A 20,583-nucleotide genomic window follows, 5' to 3' on the forward strand; every position below is an offset into this window, starting at 1 on the left:
CGGGGCTACTCTCTGGTTGGCGTGGGCTTCTTGTTGCAGTGTCTTCTCTTGTTGTGAAGCACGGGCTCTCGGGCACGTGGGCTTCAGTAGTTGCAGCGCATGGGTTCAGTAGTTGTGAGGTTCTGGAGCACAGGCTCAGTACTTGTGGGGCACAGGCTTAGTGGCTCTGCGGCATGTGGAATCTTCCTGGACTAGGGTTTGAACCTGCGTCCCCTGCATTGGCAGGCAGATCCTTAACCACTGGACCACCAGGAAAGTCCCTATTTTGTTATTATGATTTATCATCTTCCCACTGAAATATCTTGTCTGTTAATTAAGCTTGGAAACTGTTAGCACAGAGAAATTAAGGGACTCACCCAAGGTTGCAAATCTAGGAAGTGGCAGACATGGGTTTTGAATCCAGGCCCATGTGCTTCTGAGTTAGTGGTACCTACATCCCCCGGTTGTTTGATCTGAGTTCATACAGAAAGGACTAAGGGTGTGGGTAGTTGATGGTCCCAAAGAAAGGGACTTGGTCACAAGAAAAGAGGCAGATGCACAAAGAAAGACTACGATTTCTGGAAGAAATGAAATAATGGGTGTTGGTGTGAAGATTCTGTGTGGCCGGGAGGGTGATGTATACAAGAGCAAGGAGAAAAGAAACACATAGAAAGAGAGCAAATATTTGTATCTGTTGTGTTGAGAAGAAGCCAATATGGTGAATTAGTGATCCTGATATTTTACCTTTGGGATGACATTTCTTTCGTTTCCATGATGATAAAATGATTATCAGTTCAGCTGTTCAGTCGTATCCGACTCTCCGCAACCCCGTGAATCACAGCACGCCAGGCCTCCCTGTCCATCACCAACTCCCGGAGTTCACTCAAACTCATGTCCATCGAGTCGGTGATGCCATCCAGCCATCGCATTCTCTGTCGTCCCCTTCTCCTCCCGCCCCCAATCCTTCCCAGCATCAGAGTCTTTTCCAGTGAGTCAACTCGTCGCATGAGGTGGCCAAAGTATTAGAGTTTCAGCTTTAGCATCAGTCCTTCCAATGAACACCCAGGATTGATCTCCTTCAGAATGGACTGGTTGGATCTCCTTGCAGTCCAAGGGACTCTCAGGAGTCTTCTCCAGCACCACAGTTCAAAAGCATCAATTCTTCGGGGCTCAGCTTTCTTCACAGTCCAACTCTCACATCCATACATGACCACGGGAAAAACCATAGCCTTGACCTTTGTTGGCAAAGTAATGTCTCTGCTTTTTAATATACTATCTAGGTTGGTCATAACTTTCCTTCCAAGGAGTAAGCGTCTTTTGATTTCATGGCTTAAGTCAACATCCACAGTGATTTTTGAGCCCCCCAAAATAAAGTCTGACACTGTTTCCACTCTTTCCCCATGTATTTCCCATGAAGTGATGGGACCAGATGCCATGATCTTTGTTTTCTGAATGTTGAGCTTCAAGCCAACCTTTTCACTCTCCTCTTTCACTTTCATCAAGAGGCTTTTAGTTCCTCTTCACTTTCTGCCATAAGGGTGGTGTCATCTGCATATCTGAGGTTATTGATATTTCTCCCGGCAATCTTGATTCCAGCTTGTGCTTCTTCCAGCCCAGCGTTCCTCATGATGTCTCTGCATAGAAGTTAAATAAGCATGGTGACAATATACAACCTGTACTCCTTTTCCTCTTTGGAACCCGTCTGTAAACGTATGCAATATTTTAATACTTTTAAAAATAGTACAGGTACTCCACTCAGTACCGGTGGGTTATCTTTCCTTGGATGCCTTCAAAAGTTTCCTGGCAGTAAGAGAATACTTTTTATTTATTAAATGATGCATTGACTATTATTTTTATTCACCAAATGGATTCATATTTTTTTAAAAAACATTGGAAATTGAGAAAAATAGAAGACATTTAAAAAATGGCTCAAAGTTCTCCTATCCAAACATAACTGTGCTTAAATTTTAGTATTTTCATTTTAGGCTTTTTCTCTAATACTTGAAAGAATCACCTAATTTTAATAACACTGTAATGGTAAAATTGTAGCTTTTCCTATTTTGTCATAAACATTTCTATATGACTGTAAATGTTTCTCTGAGCAAGTTTTTAGTAACTGGTCAAAGTAGGGATGCACCAGAGTTAATCTCTCCTGTAGTGTTTCTATTGTGTGTTTTGATATTAGTGTCAATATAAATGAGGCTTCCCTGGTGGGTCAGTGGTAAAGAACCCTCCTGCCAATGCAGAAGTGTGTTCCATCCCTGGGTCGGGAAGATCCCCTGGAGAAGGAAATGCAGCCTGCTCCAGTATTCTTGCCTGGAGGATTCCATGGACATAGGAGTCTGGCAGTTTACAGTCCATGGAGTCACAAAAGGGTTGGACATGGCTAATCAACTAAATAACATTAATATAAGCAGTGAAATACTTCACTATGACAAAGAACATGGCAATGAACGTCATTTCTTTTTCCATTGGAGTATAACTGCTTTGCAATCTTGTGTTAGTTTCTGCTGTATTACCAAGTGAATCACCTGTTGGATACATACATCCCCTCCCTCCTGAACTTCCCTGCCATCCCTCCCTTCTAAGTCATCACAGAGCACTGAGCTGAGCTCCCTGTGTTATACAGCAGCTTCCCTCTAGCTAGCTATTTCATACATGGTAGAGTGTATATGTCAGTGCTGCTCTTCCATTTCGTCCCACCATCCCTCTATGTCCATGAACATCAGTTTTTTTGCATGAAGTTTCTTTTCCTTCTTCTCTCCTCCCCTGCCCTGCCCTGTTTTCTTAAGGCTTGGAATTCTTTGCATGAATACTTAGAAGAAACCTACTGAATTCAGGTTATGGACATTTCAAGTTTCTAGATCCTCCCGCCCCCAACCTTTCCCAGCATCAGAGTCTTTTCCAGTGAGTCAACTTGTCGCATGAGGTGTCCAAGTATTGCAGTTTCAGCTTTAGCATCAGTCCTTCCAATGAACACCCAGGATTGATCTCCTTTAGAATGGACTGGTTGGATCTCCTTGCAGTCCAAGGGACTCTCAAGAGTCTTCTCCAGCACCACAGTTCAAAACCATCAATTCTTTGGTGATCAGCTTTCTTCACAGTCCAACTCTCACATCCATACATGACCACAGGAAAAACCATAGCCTTGACTAGACGGACCTTGGTTGGCAAAGTAATGTCTCTGCTTTTTAATATACTATCAAGGTTGATCATAACTTTTCTTCCAAGGAGTAAGCGTCTTTTAATTCCATGGCTGCAATCAGCATCTGCAGTGATTTTGGAGCCCAAAAAAATAAAGTCTGACATACGAGACAGCAAAAGAGACACAGATGTATAGAACAGTCTTTGGGACTCTGAGGGAGAGGGTGAGGGTGTGATGATTTGGGAGAATGGCATTGAAACATGTATGTTGTCATATGTGAAAAAAAAAAAAGATGTACAATAAAAAATATTACAAAAAAATCAAATAACAGTTTATAGTCATGCAACCATGCTCAAATTTTAAGCAGAATATTAAAATTACCTGTATGTGTGCATGTGCATGTGGGTGTCTGAAAAATCTTCCAAGTTATTAGTATTTAATGAGAGATTAATAGATATATTGTTAAAATATTAAAAATTACCTTCTGGAAAAAATTAAAAATGGAGTATATCTATAATCTTACCAAAACTCAAAGAAAAATAGTCCTCATGGAAAATATTCAACAAGTCAAAAACAGACTTAATGAGCAGCATCTCCTTTTTTGTGTGAAATGATTGAACAGATCTCACTACTTCTTTTTGTTAGTAATTTAAGAGAGAATGACTGTATCAATATGTAGAATAAAACTATTTTTCACTAAACAAACAAACAAACAAACAAGGCCATTCCGCCCCCCCCCCCAAGGTAATGCATAGCCCCTGACATGTTGAGGTCCCTCTAGTCTTTAAGTTCCCTAACCACGGGGACAGCAGACAGTCATTCATTCTTTCAGCATCTCCTGAGCCCTCACTCACTGGACAGTTCAGGGAGTTGCTGCTGTTTTTCTCAGGGCATACCTAGTGGGCCTTCTCAGCTATGAGCGCAAAGTCACAATGAATCAAAGACGTGGCTGATCTCAGATTTTCAGGTTTTCACTGGGAACTGGGCCCTCCAAGGTCTCTGAGGGGACCCCTGACTCTTGGGAGTGGGGTCCCCAATATTCCAGCGTTTCCAAGAATGCCATCCCGCTGTGTTCTAACACCCAGATTCCGTGGGGCAAAAGCAGCAACTGTTCATTGTTTGAGCTCCTTGGAGCGAATACTTAAGTGTCCCAGTAAGCATTAAAGCACTCGGTCTCCTCCCTACCACTTCTCTCCGACAAAGCTTTTATACGGAGCACGAGCGCCCATAAATAACAGACTAACCTATAAATAAATACAGCTGGGAGCCCACAAAAGCCCTTGACAAATGCTGTTTATTTAATTTCTCAAGTGTGGTCCATTTGAGATCCAATTGGAAAGGCTCGCTAAGCTTTTAAAAGGCCAGCTTATGTGCTTAATCTTGAGTCCCCACCCCCCGCCCCTTGGAGGGGCCATCCTGCCATCTCCCCCACACCTGCTTAGTTCAGGAAAACAGCACAGTTGTCTCCTGGGGCAGGGATTTGGGACAAAGAAGGGTTTCCCAGGTCCTTCCCTACAAGGGGCACTCAACTCTGGACAGGTCAGAGTCACACCATCATTATTCATCTTGCTCAGACCTAGCCAGTTTCCTCCAGCCTCATTATTCATTTACTAGGTGGGAAGATCTGGGTCTTCCTAAACTGCCTTCAGAGAAGTGAAAAAAATAGTGGTAATAGCCATGTGGAGCCAGTGTGGGCCTCTTACTGTGAAGTGTCTGAATCATTAATTATTTCAGAGGCCAATAAACAGGGCAGACATCACAAAGGGAGAATGTGTTCTTCTGAGCATCCAATGCCACACTTGTCTGTCACATTCCTGCCCCAGGACCTTTGCTCATGCTCTGTCTTCTGCTTGGGATGCCCACCTTCTCATCCTCATTGAGCTAACCTGAGCCCATCAGTTTGAAGCCCATCTGCCATGCCTTCAGAGAAGCCTTCTCTGCCCGATATCAGCTCCCTTCCACCCACAAAGAAACAGACTACCAATCTCCTTGTAATACATTCTTTTTTTTTTTTTAGTGCTTTATCTCCTTATTTGATTTTTATTTCTCCTCTTAATGACTGATTTATGTTTTTGTACAGCAGAAACCAACCCAACATTGTAAAGCAATTTTCCACCAATTAAAAAAAATGTTTTGGCAGTGTTACATGGCACCTGGAACCTTAGTTTTCCAACCAGGAATGGAACCGGTGGCCTCTTGGAAACGTGGAGTCTTAACCACTGGCGGGAAGTCTCCTGTTACACATTCTTATAGCATCCTATACTTTTTGTATTTTAATTAGATTATTCACTGGGCAATTATGTATTGATTAACCTGTCTTGCTCACTCGAATATCACTTCTCACCTGTACCCCCAAATCAGAGCCACCATTGCCTCTCACCTGAGCAAATGCAGCAGGTTCCTCGAAAGTCTGTCTGCTTCCCCCATCTCTACCCTCCTAGTCTCTGCTTAGTGCAGCGGCCAGTGAGATGCTTTTTTTCTTTAAAAAAAATTAGTTTTTACTGGAGTGTAGTTGGTTTGCAATGTTGTGTTAGTTTCTGCTGTATAGCAAAGTGAATCAATTTTACCTCTACATACATACTCTCTTTTTTAAGATTCTATTTCCATATAGGTCATTACAGGGTAGAGTCAGACACGACTGAAGTGACTTAGCAGCAGCAGCAGCATTACAGGGTACTGAGTAGGGATCCCTGTGCTATACAGTGGGTTTTTATTAGTTGTCTATTTTATCATGTTTTGTTTGAAAACATGAGTTCTATTATCTCCCTTTTCTGCTCAGAACCTTCCAGGAGCTCCCATTTGACCCTGAGTGAAAGCCAAAGCTCTTTCAGTGACCTGTCAGGCTCCTTGAGGTCTGGCCCCCATGACCTCTCCAGACTCATTTCTGGCCACTGCCCCACTCTCTCACCCTGTTTCAGCCACACTGGTCTCCGTAGGGCTCTAGAAATTTCGACGAACACTCCTCTGAGCCACTTAATTAGCCGCCGGGATCTCTTCCTCATTGGCAAGTTTCTACTCAAATAGCATATTATCTGAGCAGTCTTCCCCATCACCTGTTCACCCCTACCATCATCCTTTCCTCTTTGCCTGGCTTCATTTTCTGCATAGCGTCAATCACCACATGGTATGCCTTTTATTAGTTCATCATCGGTTATCCCTGCAAAGTATGTGGGCCAAGCCTATTGTTCAACCCCCAGTGTCTGGACCAGTCCCTGACATGTAGGAGGGGCTCCATTAAAATATTTGGCATACACGAATGTCCTATTTTAAACAATGCAGGCTCTTGCCTGGATTTGACCAACAAGTAAGACAATCAAATTCTTGACGTCTTTGATCTTGTTTATCAGCACATGTCTGTGCATCTTGTCTTTCTTTCCCAGCTGTGGGTGGTGCTTCTACACAAAGGCCTTAGAGATCCCTGGTGGAGTATGGTTAGAAGGCAGGGATGTACTCCTCAAGAAAGACCCAAGATGGGGGGAAGAATGGAACCACTTGGCAAAAAGGAGGTAGGGAGAAGTAGTTACCGCTAGATGGAGGGATGGGGATGCTGCTGCTGCTGGTCAACTCATCGTGAGGCTCTGGGGTGTGGGGGCTTATCTGGTAGCTACTGAAGGAATAGCATGAGGCTGAATCAGTTAAGGTCCAGCCATGGTCATTATGTCTTTGGCCATGCTGTGCATCATGTGGGATCTTAGTTCTCTGACTAGAAATTGAACCGGCACCCTATGAAGAGGAAGAGAGGCATCTTAACCACTGGACCACCAGAGAAGTCCCTGGCTATCATGTCTTGCATTAGACTTTCTGATGTTTAAGGTCTTGTTCACCTACATGAAAAAGTCCCCGCTTGGCACTTAGCTCAGGGGGCAGAAATGGACTTTAGACAAAGTGTGGACTTTGAATTCAGATGATTGCAGGTCCAAATCCTGGTTCTACCACTCTCTAGCTATTTCATGATTTTTTTGAGTTTTGTTTTCCTTAAGACTAATCATAAAAAAAAAAAAGAGTAATCGTACTGCTCTCCAAGAATTGACTTACCTCTTGGTCTTCATCTGGCATCTTAAAAAAATTATTTATTTAGCTGTGTAAGGTATTAGTTGCAGTATGCAGCAGATGAGATCTTAGTTCCCAGACCAGGTATCAAACTCGCATCCTCTGCATTGAAAGGTGGATTCTTAACCACTGGGCAACCAGGGAAGTCCATATCTAGCATCTTTCTTCCTCTTACTTATTATACTCTCACTCTGGCCTTCTTTCTACTCCTCCAGACAGGACTTGGGAACTTTTGTATCTGTTCTTCCTCCAGCTAGAACATTCTGCTCCTAGTCCCAGATGGATTGGTTTCATCTTATCATTCAAGTCTTAGGTCAAATGTCACCTCCTCAGAGGGGTCTTCCTTAACTGTCTTATCAAAAATTGCCTCTGGGCATCTCGCAGGTAGTCAGTCTGTTGTATTTACCTTACAGCATTTAACACCATCTAAAAGTATCTTATATATGTATTGATTCACTTGTTTAATGTTTACCTCAGCTTCCATGGAAATTACAATTCATGTGAGTAAGACTTTATTTTGTTCATGACTTGTGTCCTCAGCACCTAGATCAGAATCTGGCATATAACACGGGGGTCAATAAATATTTGTTAGGAGAATGGATAAAGGGATAAGGAATAAATGAGTTGTGATAGAATAATTGCAAAAATGACCACAATTCTTCAACCCTTCTGTACCTTTGCAGTGTTTTTGCTAATTTTTCCATCAAAAGGTAGTGTTGCTGGCCAGATTCGTCAGTCTAAGCTGGACTTGTGACTTAGGGCCAAAAAAATGCTACAGATATGACTGCATGTCAGCTCTGAGTCTGGGTCTCGAGAGATCTCGCATGCTTCTTGAAACCCTAACATCACTATGAAAGACACATAGCCTAGACACCCCTGTCATTGTAGCTAGCAGCAAGTCAATAGCCAGACATATAAGTGACCTCATATGACATTGGCAGCCCCCAGCCAACCCACCAGCTGTGAAAGGACCCAGCTGAGATCAGATGAGCTTGGCCTAGGTCAGCAGCAACCACCTGCTGAGACACAGACTCATAAAGTGCCACTGAGTTTTGGGATAGTTTGTTATACAGCAATAGCTAACTGATACATAGAATACCCGCACATACACACACATGAACACACATACTTTGGCACATTGTAGATGCTCTGTAAATGGTGGTTACTTACTGACATGGTGGGTATGCATTATTTGGTAGTCAAAGGGGCCTTTTCCATCTGCAAAGTCATAAGTTTAACAGTGAGATGTGTTGTCATATGACCAGGAGAAGGTGCATACCTGCCAGGCCCTGCGCAGCCCGTTTCAGCCCCTAGCAAATATCTCTCCAGCCTTGACTTGGTCCCTTGACCTCAGGGTCAGAAAAGCATTGAAGAGACTCATGGAGAACCCACTCTTTGTTTGACCTGAATAATACATGCATTTTCCTGTTCCTATGATGTTTTCAGGCCTCTGATTTATGGCCACGGACATGCCCCTCCGTTTGCCCTGACTTTTGTTAATGACCTATCGTGAATTATCCGGGAAAGAAATGTTAAACGAGCTAATTAGGCATTAACCTTACATTATAGATCAACCGCACAATTGGATCCTTCACAGCTACAAATGTGACAGCACAAAACATTAAGTATTGATGGTCCTAGGAAGGGCCAAGAGCATGGAGGGGGAGAGGCAGTATCCAGTGGGGGAGGAAGGAGGAGTGAAGATGCATCCTTTTAAGCCCGCTGGTCAGAGGGGAAATCAGGGGGATGGACTCAGACTGCTTGTGGACGGAACCCTAAATGTCCACTTACTGTCATCTCATAAAGTAAGGAATCATAACAACTCTGTCATGAAGCCATGAAGAGCAAGTGAGACACCATGTAAGAACCCCAAGGCGGGGAAAAGGGGGTGGGCTGAATCGGGAGATTGGGATTGACATATATACACTGCTATGTACCGAAGAGATAACTGATGAGAACTTACTGTGTAGCACGGGGAAAAAAGAGAAGGCAAAATCTGTTTGTAGGACATACATTAAGCTAACCTTAGAAATACGTTCTGATATACAGTAGGTGCAGACAAACACTCTTTGATTCCACTTACACGAGGCACCTAGAATAGTCAAATTCAGAGTTAGAGAGTGCACTGGTAGGTGCCAGGCGCTGAGGGTGGGGTGCGTGGGGAGGAGGAATGGGGACTTGGTGTTTAATGGGGACAGAGTTTCAGTTTAGGAAGGTGAAAAATTCGGGAGGTGGATGATGGTGAGAGATGCAAAACAATATGAATGTGCTTAGCTTTTTTTTTCCGCCCGCTCCCCCCTCCCCCCGAGCGCCGCTCCGGCCGCACTGCGCTCGCTCTGAGCTCCGGGCTCCTGCTAAGCCAGCGCCGCTGTCGCCTCCCTCCAGTCGCCATCATGATCATCTACCGGGACCTCATTAGCCATGACGAGATGTTCTCCGACATCTACAAGATCCGGGAGGTCGCGGACGGGCTGTGTCTGGAGGTGGAGGGGAAGATGGTCAGTAGGACAGAGGGCAACATCGATGACTCGCTCATTGGTGGGAATGCCTCCGCTGAAGGCCCCGAGGGCGAAGGGACCGAAAGCACAGTAGTCACTGGTGTCGATATTGTCATGAACCATCACTTGCAGGAAACCAGCTTCACGAAAGAAGCCTACAAGAAGTACATCAAAGATTACATGAAGTCAATCAAAGGGAAACTTGAAGAACAGAGACCAGAAAGAGTAAAACCTTTTATGACAGGGGCTGCAGAACAAATCAAGCACATCCTTGCTAATTTCAAAAACTATCAGTTCTTTATTGGTGAAAACATGAATCCAGATGGTATGGTTGCTCTGCTGGACTACCGTGAGGATGGTGTAACCCCGTATATGATTTTCTTTAAGGATGGTTTAGAGATGGAAAAATGTTAACAAAATTGGCAGTTATTTTGGATCAATCACCTGTCGTCATAACTGGCTGGCCACTGCTTTTCATCCACACAACACCAGGACTTAGACAGATGGGACTGATGTCATCTCGAGCTCTTCATTTGTTTTGAACGTTGATTTATTTGGAGCGGAGGCATTGTTTTTGAGAAAACATGTCATCCTTCCTGGAGCAGCTAGAGTCTGGTTGTAGCCTACCACTAGAAAGCACCTTCAGATAACATCTACAAGTGAAACCACTTCTCGGACTTGGAAGATACAAGAATGAGAAGTAACTGAGTTGGAGTAAAGGGAAAGACCATAATCATGACAGTGCCAGCCAACATTTGAAGTGGATTGCTTACACGTTTCATCACCTACAAATGGAAGTGGTTAACCTGGAAGAGTTTACACAAGAATAAAAAGACTAACACAGTTGGAAAAAAAAAAAAAACAATATGAATGTGCTTAGTGCCACTAGACTGTACAGTTAAACAGGGTTAAAATAGTATGTTTTATATTATGTGACTTTTACAACAATAAACAAAAAAATTTTAAAAAGGAAATGAGACACCATATCATAAGGACCTGTTATGGACTCAATCCTTGAAAAATATTCTTTCTTTTCTCTTCCTTTTGGAAAATTTGTCTTTAAAATCCCAGGATTAAAGATTAGTGGGTATCCCCCCATAAACTGCCTAACTCCTGGTAGGCTCAAGTGAGCACCCTGAACACAAGTGAGTCACACACATGATAGCCCAATTGCATGAGGAGCTAGAAGGAGGAGATGAAATGTTTTTAAATTAATTTCTTACTGCAGTAGAGTTGCTTTACAGTGTTGTGTTAGCTTCTACAACATAGCAAAATGAATCAGCTATGCATTTACATATATCCCCTCACTTCTGGAATTCTCTCACATTTAGGTCACCCAGAGCATTAAATTGGAGAAGGAAATGGCAACCCACTGCAGTGTTCTTGCCTGGAGAATCCCAAGGACGGGGGAGCCTGGTGGGCTTCCGTCTATGGGGTCACACAGAGTCGGACACGACTGAAGTGACTTAGCAGCAGTAGCAGCAGAGCATTAAATAGAGTTCCCTTGCTATACAATAGGTTCCCATCAGTTGTCTATTTTATACATAGTATCAATAGTGTATCGGAGAAGGCAATGGCAAGCCACTCCAGAACTCTTGCCTAGAAAATCCCATGGATGGAGGAGCCTGGTAGGCTGCAGTCCGTGGGGTCGCTAAGGGTCAGACACGACTGAGCGACTTTACTTTCACTTTTCACTTTCACACATTGGAGAAGGAAATGGCAACCCACTCCAGTGTTCTTGCCTGGAGAATCCCAGGGAAGGGGGAGCCTGGTGGGCTTCCGTCTATGGGGTCACACAGAGTCGGACACGACTGAAGTGACTTAGCAGCAGCAGCAGTAGCATCAATAGTGTTTAGGTATTGACACTAATCTCCCAATTCCACCCCACTTCCTGTTCCTTTGGGATCCATACATTTATTCTCTGTCTCCATCTGGGAACACAGAGAACAGGACTCTGCTCAATATTATGTGGCAGCCTAGATGGGAGCGGGGAGAAGGAAATGGCAACCCACTCCAGTATTCTTGCCTGGAGAATCCCGTGGACAGAGGAGACTGGTGGGCTGCTGTCCATAGGGTCACACATAATCAGACACAACTGAAGTGACTTAGCATGCATGCATGCACTGGAGAAGGACTTGGCAACCCACTCCAGTGTTCTTGCCTGGAGAATCCCAGGAACAGAGGAGCCTGGTGGGCTGCCGTCTATGGGGTCGCACAGGGTTGGACACGACTGAAGCGACTTAGCAGCAGCAGCAGCAGATGGGAGGGAAATTTGAGGGAGAATGGATATATGTATATTTGTGGTTGAGTCCCTTCACTCTTCATCTGAAACTATTACAACAGTGTTAAGTGACTATAACCCAATATAGAATAGAAAGTTTTAAAAAATATTGCTTCATGATTAAAAAAAAAAAAATCTCAGAATAAGAAAAGCTTCTTGTTGCATTAAAAAACAAAAAACAGTCTACAGAGGCCCCTGTCTATTACACCAGTGCAGAGGATGTTTTATGGGAGCTGAGTCACTGCTGATCATGTTACCCACCATATGCCTGGAATCAGACACCTCCCCAGGCCAAGTGCCGGAAATCTGCATGAGGCAGAAAGCCCTAATTGAGATGATGGTACTGTGAGAGATGCCAGGTGAGATGTGGTTCTTAGGTAGACTCTGTGTGAATCTGTAATCGGGGAGAATCGGCTTCATTCTGCTGCACTTAATTGACAGTAGGGTCATGAGTCAAGATTTCCACTGCAAACTCTTTGGGGCACCAAAACCTTATATCCTGAGAGTTGAAACTGTGACATCTCAATAATGCATGCTTGGACACTTTGAATTTTATTAACACTGAAAATAAATTTACATGAGGGACAAGTGGCTAATTTTTAATTTGCAAAAGTTTGCTGCGGTTTTTGTTCTTTATAAGGCTCTTTTGGAGAAAAAGCACATTTGCAACCACCAAATGACCCCTTTTATCTTTTCCTTTTTTTGAACCCTAAATGGTGGAGGTTTTTGAAGTGGTCATTGAGCGGGTGTTCTTGAGTGTTTGTGGTGAGGCAATTCCCACTTCAGTTATGTGAGAGAAGGGAAGATCTCCTGTATCCTGCACCCTTCTAGAGATGACAAGAAGATCTAGTCATTCAAGGTTGCCCGGCTCTCGGGTCTCCCACAATATTCTCCTGACTAGCCTTCCTTCATCCAAACTCCATTTCCCACCTGCTTCTATTTTCCTTTTCTTCTAGTTTGCTTTATTCTTTTCCCTCCCGCTCTCTCTGCTTTAAAAAAAAAAAAAGATAAAAACCCACATAAGATTGATCATTGTAACCATTTTTAAATGATGCTTCAGTGGCATTAAGTACATTCACATCATTGTGCAATTATTGCTACCATTCATCCCTAGAACTTGTCATCACCCAAACTGGAACTTGGTATCCAGTAAACACACTAACTCCCCACCCTTCCCTCCCCCCAGCCCCTGACAACCACCATTGTGCTTTCTGTCTCTATGGATTTGACTCCTCCAGGAACTGCCTATAAATGGTCTCATGTCATATTTGTCCTTTTGTGCCTGGCTTCTGTAGTCAGGATTCTCCAGACATACAGAACCAATGTTGCTGCTGCTACTGCTAAGTCGCTTCAGTCGTGTCCGACTCTGTGACCCCATAGACGGCAGCCCACCAGGCTTCCCCGTCCCTGGGATTCTACAGGCAAGAACACTGGAGTGGGTTGCCATTTCCTTCTCCAATGTGTGAAAGTGAAAAGTGAAAGTGAAGTCGCTCAGCTATGTCCGACTAGTAGCGACCCCCTGGACTGCAGCCCACCAGGCTCCTCTGTTCATGCGATTTTCTAGGCAAGAGTACTGGAGTGGCTTGCCATTGCCTTCTCCGACAGAACCAACAGTATATATAAAATATCACATATATACACACACATATGTAGGTGTGTGCTGTGTGCTAAGTCACATCAGTCATGTCTGACTCTGTGTGACCCTGTGGACTGTAGCCCACCAGGCTCCTCTGTCCATGGGAATTCTCCAGGCAAAAGTACTGGAGTATGTTGCCATGCCCACCTTCAGGGGATCTCCTGACCCACGGATTGAACCCATATCGCCTACATTGGCAGGTGGGTTCTTTACCACTGGTGCCACCTGGGAAGCCCCCCACCAATATATATATATATATATATATAATATAAATTATTATATATATTGTTCAGTTGCCAAGTCGTGTTCGACTCTTTGCAACCCCATGGACTGCAGCATGCCAGGCCTCCCTGTCCCTCATATTGTGTATTATATATACATTATATGTTAGTCGCTCAGTTGTGTCTGACTCTTTGTGACCCATGGACTAGCTCACCAGCCTCCTCTGTCCATGGAATTCTCCAGGCAAGAATGCTGGAGTGGGTGGCTATTCCCTTCTCTAGGAGATCTTATCGACCTAGGGATTGAACCTGGGTCTCCTGCATTGCAGCAGACTCTTTACCATCTGAGCCACCAGGGAAGTCCCATATATATTATTAGATATTAGTATATATACAGTTATTTATAAGGTTTAATTCGGAGAAGGCAATGGCAAGCCACTCCAGTACTATTGCCTGGAAAATCCCATGGATGGAGGAGCCTCGTAGACTGCAGTCCGTGGGGTCGCTAAGGGTCAGACACGACTGAGCGACTTCACTTTTCACTTTCATACATTGAAGAAGGAAATGGCAACCCACTCCAGTGTTCTTGCCTGGAGAATCCCAGGGACAGGGAAGCCTGGTGGGCTGCTGTCTATGGGGTCACACAGGGTCGGACACGACTGAAGTGACTTAGCAGTAGCAGTAGCAGTAAGGTTTAATTATATATATGATTGTTGTTTAGTCACTAAGAGTTACGTGTCTATATATACATATACACATGTATACATACATCCATACATATGGGCTTGGACTTCTCCGGTGGCACTAGTGGTAAAGAGCCCCTCATACCAATGCAGGAGACATGAGAGATGCAGGTTCAATCCTTGGGTTAGGAAGATCCCCTGGGGTAGAAAATGGCAACCCTCTCCAGTATTCTTGCCTGGAAAATTCCATGGACAGAGGATCCTGGCAGGCTACAGTCCTGGGGTTGCAAAAAGTTATCCATAACTAAGTGACAGTATGCATGCATACATACATATATACATACATACATACATATATATATATATATGATTTAGTATAAGCAGTTGGCTCATGCAGTTATGAAGACTAAGAAGTCTTACAAGCTGCACTTGGCCAACAGGAAACCCAGTAGAGCTGATGGGGTATGTTCTGGTCTGAGAGCAGGAGAAGAAAAATGTCTCAGTTTAAACAGTCAGGAAGATCTGAGGGAATGAATTCTCTTGTCCTCCACTTTTTTTCTCTTTGGGTTGTAAGGTTTTCAGAGTTCATCTGTATTGTCTCATGTGACAGAACGTCATCCTTTTGAAGGTTGAATAATATTCCATTGTGTGAATACACCATTATCTGTTTATCCATCCATTTGTTGATGGACATTTGGGTTGCTTCCACTTCTTGGCTATTGTGAGTAATGGTGCTGTGAACATTTTTGTTTAAGTATCTCTTCCTGCCTTTGTTGTCTTCTCCAGTGAAATATTTCAAAGCTCCCAGGATGGGCAAGCATCCTTTGCCTCGGACTCACTCAGCTGCCTCTGGCTTTGTCCTTTTAGCCTGTGACAAAGTTGGCTCAGTCATATCTAAGGGAGCAACAAGAACTGCCCATCAGCTTAGTAACTGGTTCTAAGGTGGGTGAGACAAGGGAGACAGAATAAGGAAAAAACATGGTCTTTTCTACCAGTCAGGTAAGTCAGAGGTGGTCCCCAGCAGGGCAGGTGAATTCTAGGCATCAGAGAAGGAGTCTGTAGAAGAAAGAGCTTAGACTTGGCATTACATAATCTGGGGTCAAATTGAGGCCCTTACCAGCTTCAGTCATCCCATCTGGAAAATGAGGATGATGCTTCCTATGCTCCAGGGCCATGTTGCAGATGAAAGAAAACAGCCCATGCTAAGGGGCAGGTACCCAGAGGCACTGCGGGATTCTTACAGACCTTAAACAGCCCAGGACCATGAAGACCCAAGAGTTCAAATGGTTCCGTTGTTACATTTCAGGTACAGAAGTATTAAAGTCTGAAAATGGGGTTTGCTTCAAACAGGGGCAGAGGGTGCGGTGCCTTCAGACCTCCCGTTTTCTCCAGGAATGGCTTGCTCTGTGGCTCCTAGCCCAGGTGAGCCTGTGGGCTTCCAAAAATCTGTGGCTTGAACAACCTTCTTCTTAATCTTGACGTTCAGATCTTGGTGTCGGCACCTTTGGGTTGGAATGCTGCCTTTTGAGCAGAGCTGATCTTTCTCTGTTTTGCTCTCTCTCCTTTATTTGGCACACAGAAGGGGGGTCTCTCCTACTCAACATTATTATACTCTCCCTCCAGCAGATAAGGAGGGAGAAAGTCCTGAGTTTCCGTGCCCTCGATGAAATGGGTGGCTTTTCCTCTACTTTCTTGCATCCCTGTTGGGGGGGGTGGGTTCCAAGCGTGTTTCATTTTTCAAGCAGAGAATAAGATGTGGCCCTGTCCCTGTGGTTCATGTGACAAACACTTCCTGAGCACCTACTATGTGCCAGACTTTACGTTGCTGTGTGTATGCGTGTAGTGACGTCAGTTTGTTGCCCTCATGGCACTCAGGGTCTTGTAGAAATGAGGGAGACAAGTTAAGCGTGACAATGACTCTTCAGTGGGATAAGTGATGTGACGGTGAGAGGCAATGGGACCAGATAAATGCGTCTTCGAATGCAGGGAAGGCTTCCTGGAGGAGGCCATATGGCCTGGGAGAAGTGTGCAGGATGAGGATGAGGTAGCCGAAGTAAGAAGGGCAGGAGGACTTCCCTGGCAGTCCAGGGGTTGGCACTATGCGCTCCCAGTGCAGGGGGCATGTGTTGGGTCCCTGCTCGGAGAGCTAATGTCCCCCATGCTGCCTGGTGCAGTCAAAAATAGAAATTAAATAACAATTAAAAAGAAGTGCAGGGAAGACATGCAGGTGAAAGGGACAGAATGTGTAAAGACCTGGATGAGAAAAGGATCATGGCTTCTTGGAAATTACAGGCAACCTGGGAGGTATCGTGGATTGGGTTCCAGACCACCTCCATAAAGCGAGTATCACAATAAAGTCCTGTGAATTCTTTTTGTTTCTCAGCGCACATAAAAGTTATGTTTATGCTATACTGTATTCACTGAAAGTGATTATTTTTAAACAACAGCAAAGGTAGAAATACTCAGTATAGATATGTACTATAATAGCTTGAATAACAATGTTGATGGAAAAAAAAAACACAACAACACAGGTCTTCATCTTGGCTGCTCATCCAAAGTTGCCACAGAGAATATTTCAGTGATGATTTTGTTTATAAACTAGACAAAATCTGCTGTTGTCAGCCCACTATATATATATATATATATATATTTGTTGTTGTTGTTCAGTTGCCCAGTCATGTCTGACTCTTTGCAATCCCATGGACTGCAGCACGCCAGGCCTCCCCATCCCTCACCATCTCCTGAAGTTTGCCCAAGTTCATGTCCATTGCATTGGTGATGCCATCCAGCCATCTCATCCTCTGATGCCCTCTTCTCCTTCTGCCCTCAATCTTTCCTAGCATCAGCGACTTTTCTAGTGAGTCAACTGTTTACATGACCAAAATACTGGAGTTTTGGCTTTAGCATCAGTCCTTTCAATGAATATTCAGGGTTGATTACGCTTCAGATTGACTGATTTGATCTCCTTGCAGTCCCGGGGACTCTCAGCAGTCTTCTCCAGCATGTACAGTCTGTTAAGTGTGCAGTAGCATTATGTCTAAAAAAGCAGGGAAGGATTGAGGGCAGGAGGAGAAGAGGGCAACAGAGGATAAGATGGTTGGATGGCATAGCCAACTCAATGGACATGAGTTTGAGCAAACTCTGGGAGATAGTGAAGGAAAGGGAAGCCTGGTGTGCTGTAGTCCATGGGGTCACAAAGAATTGGACACGACTTAGTGACTGAACAACAACATACTTAATTAAAAATGACTTATTGTTGTATTGTGCTAACCGTCCTCTGAGCCTGTGAGTAGTAATCTTTTTGCTGGTGAAGGGTTTGCGGTATTGTGAGGCTTACTAAAACGTGACATGGGGGTTCAAAGTGAGGATGTGCTGTTGGAAAAATGAAGACGATAGATTTGCTCCATGTGAGGTTGTCACAAACCTTCAGTCTGTTAAAAAAAAAAGCAATATCAATTTAAAAAGGGTGACTTCCCCTGTGGTCCAGTGGTTAAGACTCTGCCTTTCGATGCAAGGGGTGCAGGTTTCATCCTTGGTTGGGGAGCTAAGATCTGTGCAATGTGACCAAAATTTAAAAAAAAATTGCAATATCTGAGAAACCGTGAAGCGAAGCACAATAAAATGAGGGATGCATCTTTAGTGTTTGATAAGCAGTTTAGTATTGCTAGGGAGGGGAGCCCTCAAGGGATGCGGAATTTAAGAAATGAAGCTGGTAAGGTCTGTAGGAGTTGGTTAAGGAGTCTGGATTTGACGTTAAGACACAGGAGCTGCTGAGAGAACTGGGCAGATGAGAGAGAGTGTGTCAGATTCATGTTTGGAAACTTCCCCTGAGCGGCAGCAGATTGGAGAAGGGAGATGAGGACAGGGAAGCCATCAAAAGGGAAAATCGGCCCCATGTTGGGGGCCCGTAATCAGCAGCAGAGGCTGGGCTCCATGCGTGACTCAGTCAACTCACTGCCCTGAACCTTTATTAAACACCAACTGTGTACCGACTGGGATGACAGACATCAGCCCCGAGATGGCTAATGCACGAGTGAGCGCTTATGTGGAGACAAGATGGCCAAGAGGAGAGAAAATAGATTTGAAGATGCAGACTGGGGAGGGGGGTCACTGGAGGGGACGAGAGAGAAAGGTATAAAGGTCAGCTGGGGGCTTCATCTTGGCACGAAGATTTATAACTGCCTGCTCTTGGTCTCGCCCCGCCTCCCCATCCTCGCCCCCTTTCCCTTTCTGGCGGCATGTTCTAGACACACACATTATCTCTATTAATACCAGCCACAAGGTCATTACTCAGGCACCAACTTTTCCTCCAGCATAAATATTTATACAGGACTGACCTGTGACTGCCGCGTTTTCCTTTTATTTGATTCCTGCCGCCTCTTGTGTCTTGCGAGTCTGTCGGCTAATGTGTTTAGCCCCTCTGTCTGGAACCTTTCGGAGCCAGCCGAGTCTCTGGGAATGGAAGAGGCGGGGCAGAGGGGAGGTGAGAAGCAGGAGGAGGCAGGGTGGGTACCGCTTGCCGGACGTCAGTGAGAACGCGAGTGGTGAGGATGTGAGGAGCTCTTAACCGGCTGTTTAATAACAGGCTGGCCAAGTTCTAAAGGAAAGGACTGTGTGTCAGGGGGTGGTCATGGGGGTGGGGAGCTCTTTTCTCCCTGTAACACTGCCCCCACACCCCCCCAAATCTGGGACAGAAGCAGTCTTCAGTGAAACTCACAAAGCTGATGTATCAGGATCCTACCTTTCGTAAGAACCTCTTTTCTGACCTTGAGTGGGGCCTAGCAAAATGTTCCTGGGTCAGGGATTCTTACAAAATTGGCAAAGCCAGATATTTTTGCATGCTTTCTCTTAGAAATTCCCTCATATAGTGAACTACAGGCGCCACCCCCAGCTCGCCACCCCTGGACCTGGATCTGTCCCCATTGGTGGTGATTTGACTTATGTATGATTCTTTGGCTGGGAGTAAAGGGCAAGATTTAAATATTGAATGAAATAATAATAGTAATATTAACAACCATCATAATAGCTACTACTACTGTTAGAGTACCTATTGCTTACCAGCTTCCCCGATGGCTCAGATGATCAAGAATCTGCCTGAAGTGTAAGAGACCTGGGTTTGATCCCTGGGTCAGAATCCCTGGAGAAGGGAATGGCTAAGTTTTCTTGCCTGGAGAATTCCTTGAACTGAAGAGCCTGGCAGGCTACAGTCCACAGGGTCACAAAGAGTCAGACACGACTGAGCGACTAGCACTATCACTCACACTTTTGCTGCTTACCAGGTTTTCCTCATTTTATTCTTTAATGATCTTGAGACAAGTATCCTCACCCCCAGGAATCTGGGGCTCAGGGATGTTACGTGTCTAGTCTAATGTCTCACGGTTAGTAAGTAGGGGACCTAGGACCAGGACCCAGGGTGTGGTTCTGCTTTCCTCTAAACCAGCGGTCCCCCACCTTTTTGGCATGAGGGACTAGTTTCATGGAAGACAATTTTTTCCACAGACCAGGGCTGGGGGTGGGTCGTTTGGGGATGATTCAAGTGCATTATGTTTATTGTGCAAGTATATTTCTATTATTGTTACATCAGCTCCACCTTGGATCATCAGGCATTAGATTGTAGAAGTTGGGGACCCCTGCTCTAAACCTCTGAAAGTAGGAGTAATTGGAATAATGTGGAATTTGTCTGCCATGTCCCAGGTACTGGACAGATACATATTTATTTCATACCCTCTAGCAAACAATCCTGCAGGGTTAGGAAGAGAAAATTGGCCCCTTTCTGCAGGTGAGAAACCAGAGGAAGGGAACGTTGCTAAACGTTGCTAGAAAATACATCGCAAGTCAAAATCGGAGATCTGGTGGGTCCGATGCTTCCCCAGAGGCATGACTGCACAGGTCGTCAGGGAACAACCCCCCAGTGCAGTTTGGTAGTGCAATTATGGGGGTGATTTCCCTCGTTATTTTCTTTTATGCTGTTTTGACAAAGTCATCAAGGAAATACTCTACATTTCACAAAAGAAAAATAGAGATTCAAGAGAATGCTTTCTTTCCCTCTGCTAGTGAGTTGGACCTGAGGCCAAGGTGGGGGCTGGTGAA

At 44.6% G+C, this 20,583-nt stretch overlaps 1 protein-coding gene and 1 long non-coding RNA gene across 2 annotated transcripts in view; both read left to right on the top strand.

Annotated features, from left to right (window-relative positions):
* Window positions 1-20,583, top strand: part of LOC129542701 (uncharacterized) — a 101,213-nt gene that overhangs the window by 49,852 nt on the left and 30,778 nt on the right. The window lies entirely within an intron of this gene.
* LOC148774892 (translationally-controlled tumor protein) lies at window positions 9,456-10,238 on the top strand. Its single transcript, XM_088828214.1, has one exon. It carries the CDS (start codon window positions 9,568-9,570, stop codon window positions 10,084-10,086), a length of 519 nt encoding a protein of 172 aa, XP_088684340.1. The 5' UTR covers window positions 9,456-9,567; the 3' UTR covers window positions 10,087-10,238.

This window comes from Moschus berezovskii, chromosome 19, assembly GCF_049115385.1.
Source record: "Moschus berezovskii isolate FMDL1 chromosome 19, NW_MosBer_1.0, whole genome shotgun sequence".
Taxonomy (NCBI): domain Eukaryota; kingdom Metazoa; phylum Chordata; class Mammalia; order Artiodactyla; family Moschidae; genus Moschus; species Moschus berezovskii.

Bases quoted from the DNA above. Each gene is read 5' to 3' on its own strand.
- LOC148774892 (XM_088828214.1), top strand. From the start codon at position 9,568: ATGATCATCTACCGGGACCTCATTAGCCATGACGAGATGTTCTCCGAC.